General features: G+C 63.8%; 1 protein-coding gene across 1 annotated transcript; it reads right to left on the bottom strand.

Moving 5' to 3' along the window:
- Positions 1-1,804: 1,804 nt before the first annotated feature.
- MNEG_12990 (hypothetical protein) lies at positions 1,805-2,602 on the bottom strand (the record flags this gene model as incomplete). The annotated part of the gene is made up of 3 exons (XM_014038539.1): positions 1,805-1,858; positions 2,204-2,338; positions 2,561-2,602. 3 exons carry the CDS (start codon positions 2,600-2,602, stop codon positions 1,805-1,807), a joined length of 231 nt encoding a protein of 76 aa, XP_013893993.1.
- Between the last annotated feature and the right edge of the window lie 1,046 nt (positions 2,603-3,648).

The following is a 3,648-nucleotide window of genomic DNA, read 5'->3' as shown; positions in this document are numbered from 1 at the left end:
AAGGTGGCCAGGATGCCGCCCATCACCTTCACTGTTGGGGGGCGCGACTTTGTGCTGGGGCCGGAGCAGTACGTCCTCAAGATCGACGCGGGTGAGGCGTGGGTGTTTGGGGGGGGGGGCGTGGGCGGAGGGGGGGCTGCAGGCACGTTGGGAGCTTGTGTGGTGATGGAGGTTTCAAGTGCAGGGCCGGCCACGCCAGCCAGCAAAAGGGTCATGCACACGGTTCCCCACCATGCAGCCACACCGGCCCCTACTGCTGCCCGCTCCGTGTTGCTGGCCCCCGATCCTCCCCCCCTAAACCCCCCCCTCCTCTTCTCCAAAGGTGGTGACTCCCAGTGTGTGTCGGGCTTCCTGGGCCTGGATGTGCCTGTCGGGCCACTCTGGATCCTGGGTGAGGCCTGGGGCAAGGGGGGGGGCTATGCAGGGCCCGGGGGGCGAGCGCCCCTCCAGGGGCCATGAAGACGGACCCAAAGCGTGCCTGCTGTGCGGTGGTCCTCGAGCCAGCTGCGCTGCTGGCTCACGCATGTCGCGTTGTTGACGCGCATATGCAGCAGTGCGTGGCTGTGGTTGCGAGATGGCCCAGCCTTTGCACGCACCTGGCACCACGCCTGAAAAGGCGTGGCACGGCACCCTTCACACCTCGGGTCTCTTCCCACGCGTGCACCCCCACCGCCACCCCACTTACCCCCAGGTGACGTGTTCATGGGTGCATACCACACCGTCTTTGACTACGGCCAGAGCCGTGTCGGGTTTGCTGACGCCGCCAAGGGCCCTGCCCCCTCAGTCTGAGCAGCTCGCTGTTCTACAAGGGCTGTGCGAGGAGGCGCTGGCTGCCGCAGCGTCCCCCGTCGTTCTGCCAACAACAGGCCCCTGGTGGCCGGCCATCATCAGCAGGGCTCAAGCCGCGGTGTGAGCCGCGTGCGCTGCCGCGTGGCGATCTGCCTGTCAGATGAGGCCAGAGGTCTGCAATACAAGGTGCGCGTCTCAAGATGAGGGGAGCATTGCTGTCCCCTGATTCACCCCCTACCCCTGCTGGCTGGAGGTCTTGTCACGGCGTGATATCTGCTCAGCGGCTCCTGCAGGACCCCAGCGGGAAACGTGGGTCGCGGGGCCGCTCGTGTACGGCTGCCTCGCCATTTTCGCGGGGCGTTCCAGGCCGACTAATGAAGTGTGTGGCCCTGCAATCTGATTTCTGTGGCATGACCCTTTGCAAAAGGAATCTCCTCTTTAGCAACTGTCCCGTTGGCTGGCAGCTGCCCCCCAGCCGGCGTTGTTTGATCTTGCCTTGCTGCCGTTGTCGCCATGCAGTGTGGCTGTGGTGGTTCAGTCAGGGCGGCCCTGCACATAGTCCCGCCATGCCCTCTGCGCCCTCGGCGTCAGGGGAGCGGGCAGGCGTGCTTTGTTTGATTCGCAATTTGACTGTCCATCCTGGCACTGCCCTGTAAACACCGATGTTAGTCATCTTCTGGTTTTGGTTGACAACTTCGTGTTACAGGAGCGCGTGGGGCGGGCGCGATGCGTCTGCATGTGAGAAATGAAGTCGGGGTGATGAGGTGTGTTACCTGCAGCGGATGTGCACTGCCGTAATAGAAGGGGACGGGGCTGGTTGCAGTTGCATGTGAAAGTCGCGCTTGTGTTGGGCTCTCAAAAGGTAGCAGCACGCATTGAGCGTGCCGTTACCCACAACAACCGCAGCTCTGATTGGAAGCACGTCCCCCATGGTTGGTTCGGCCAGGGCAGTACTACACAGGACGCAGAGCAGCAAGCAGTCTTCAGTGCAGGTGGGCAGATTCTATGTGCCAGCTCAGCAGTAGCTCTTGAGGATGCGGTTCTGCAGGTCGACGGGCAAGTCCTGCACCTGAGGTGAGGGAAAAGTGTATTGGAAGAGCGAGCGGATCGACCGCCCGTTGTGTGGAGGGCGGCGCCTTGTCAGCACAGCTGGGCCCCGGGACCTGCCCCGACTCTGCCCACCCATGGACTCACACTTGGCCCCCTGCCCCCTCCCCCCTTTGAAATGCAACACATCACTTGAACATCATGCGACAATTGCAATGCGCGCGCGCGCGCACACACACACACACACACACACACACACACACCAACACATGGATACACACGCACGCACGCACGCACGCACGCACGCACGCACGCATGCATGCACGCACACGCACACCAGGTCCTCTCATCCTTGTGCCAGGCCCACCGTTTTGATGCATCTGTCGTCAGCATAGTGCGCCATCCTGACCAGCAGCTCGGGGTACTCAGCCACCAGCCTCACGACGTCCTGCTTCTTGTTGGGGCTCTTGTAGGGGTACAGCGCGGTCAGCTTGGAGATTACCTGGACGGTGGCCGGGTGGCGGGGCAGGGGTGGGTCAGGGCGATCGCGCTGCGGTGGGGCGGTAAGCCCACGTGCATTGGGCGCGGAGGCTGGTGGTATGGTTGACGCACGCTGGGTCGTCGCCAAGCATCATGGGCAACACAGCGTTTAGTGTGCGTCCATTGGCAGGGAGACATCATGGTGGGCGGCATCGATGTGCACGGCGGGCAGGGCAATACGCACATCGCTCTGGGCTGCGTGCCTTTTTGGAGGTTGCGGCGACATTCTGTGTGTACAACAGCCGCGGCTCCCGCGACACAATGTCCAGCACGTTGACACCTTGTGGACAGGGGCCGGGTGCAGCGGCGGGCAGGGAGAAATGAATTGAGCATGTGCATGGGACAGGGGTTTGAATGGGGATGTTGCTGACCCCTACCTGCAGGCGGTGCCGAGGCGTAAGGCCCCACGTGGCACACAAGCAGGTCGCCGCTTGGACGGACGGGGGCCACGCCCAGCTGACGGAATCGCAATGGTGCGGTCAGGCGCGAGCGCCTGAGAGGCTGCAAGCGCAACATCGTGGGAGTCACGCTTTTGGTCGTCCTGGGCAGCACACACCACCCCCCTCCCGGCCGTCCCTCCATCCGTCTGTGAGCAGCAAGTGCGCAAACCCCTCTTACCAGCCAGGACCTCCTTCAGGGCCACCAGCTGCTGTGGAAAAGTGGCTGCCTCTGCGTCCAGGATATCCAGGCCGCCTTGGTGGGTGGTAGGGGCATCACGGTGCGGGAAGACAAAGGCTGCCGTGGGCCCGGCAGCAGATGGCTTGCTGCCTCATCGCCGTGACGGGCAGGGCAAACAGCGTGGCCGCCGCTGCGACACGCTTCAGAAGGGCGCTGGTGTGCCGCGACCCCAAAGCCCTTCGTGCAGCAATAGCTTCCGGGGTGACGCACCGTTGTACACAGCCGCTGCAACCTCGGCCTCGGCCCCGGGCCCAAATGCTGCCAGTAGACCTGCCACGCGGCCCCTCAACCACTCGGTCTGCAAGCAGGCCCAGAGATGTATGTGTGTGCGTGTGTGTTTGCGCTTGTGTCTGCACGCGCCTATGTGTGTGTGCGCGCGTGCGTGCGTGCGTGCGCGCGCGCGTGTGTGTGTGTGTTTTGGGGGGAGGGGGGTGGCAGGCGCGGCTGTCAAAGACTTTGCATGGTTGTTGGGCCAGGCGCCTGCAAGCCCTGCCCGCTGGCGCGCCGCCTGCTGTGCCTATGTGTAGCGGCATGGAGCGTTGCGCTCTTGAGGGCGCGTTTGATCCCCCTTGCCGTGCGCCCCCCCCCCCCCCC

Source organism: Monoraphidium neglectum (genome assembly GCF_000611645.1).
Source record: "Monoraphidium neglectum strain SAG 48.87 unplaced genomic scaffold scaffold03558, whole genome shotgun sequence".
In the NCBI taxonomy this organism is placed as follows: Eukaryota; Viridiplantae; Chlorophyta; class Chlorophyceae; order Sphaeropleales; family Selenastraceae; genus Monoraphidium; species Monoraphidium neglectum.
Note: the sequence above shows the minus strand (reverse complement) of the source record. Positions and strands in the feature narration are given on the sequence as shown.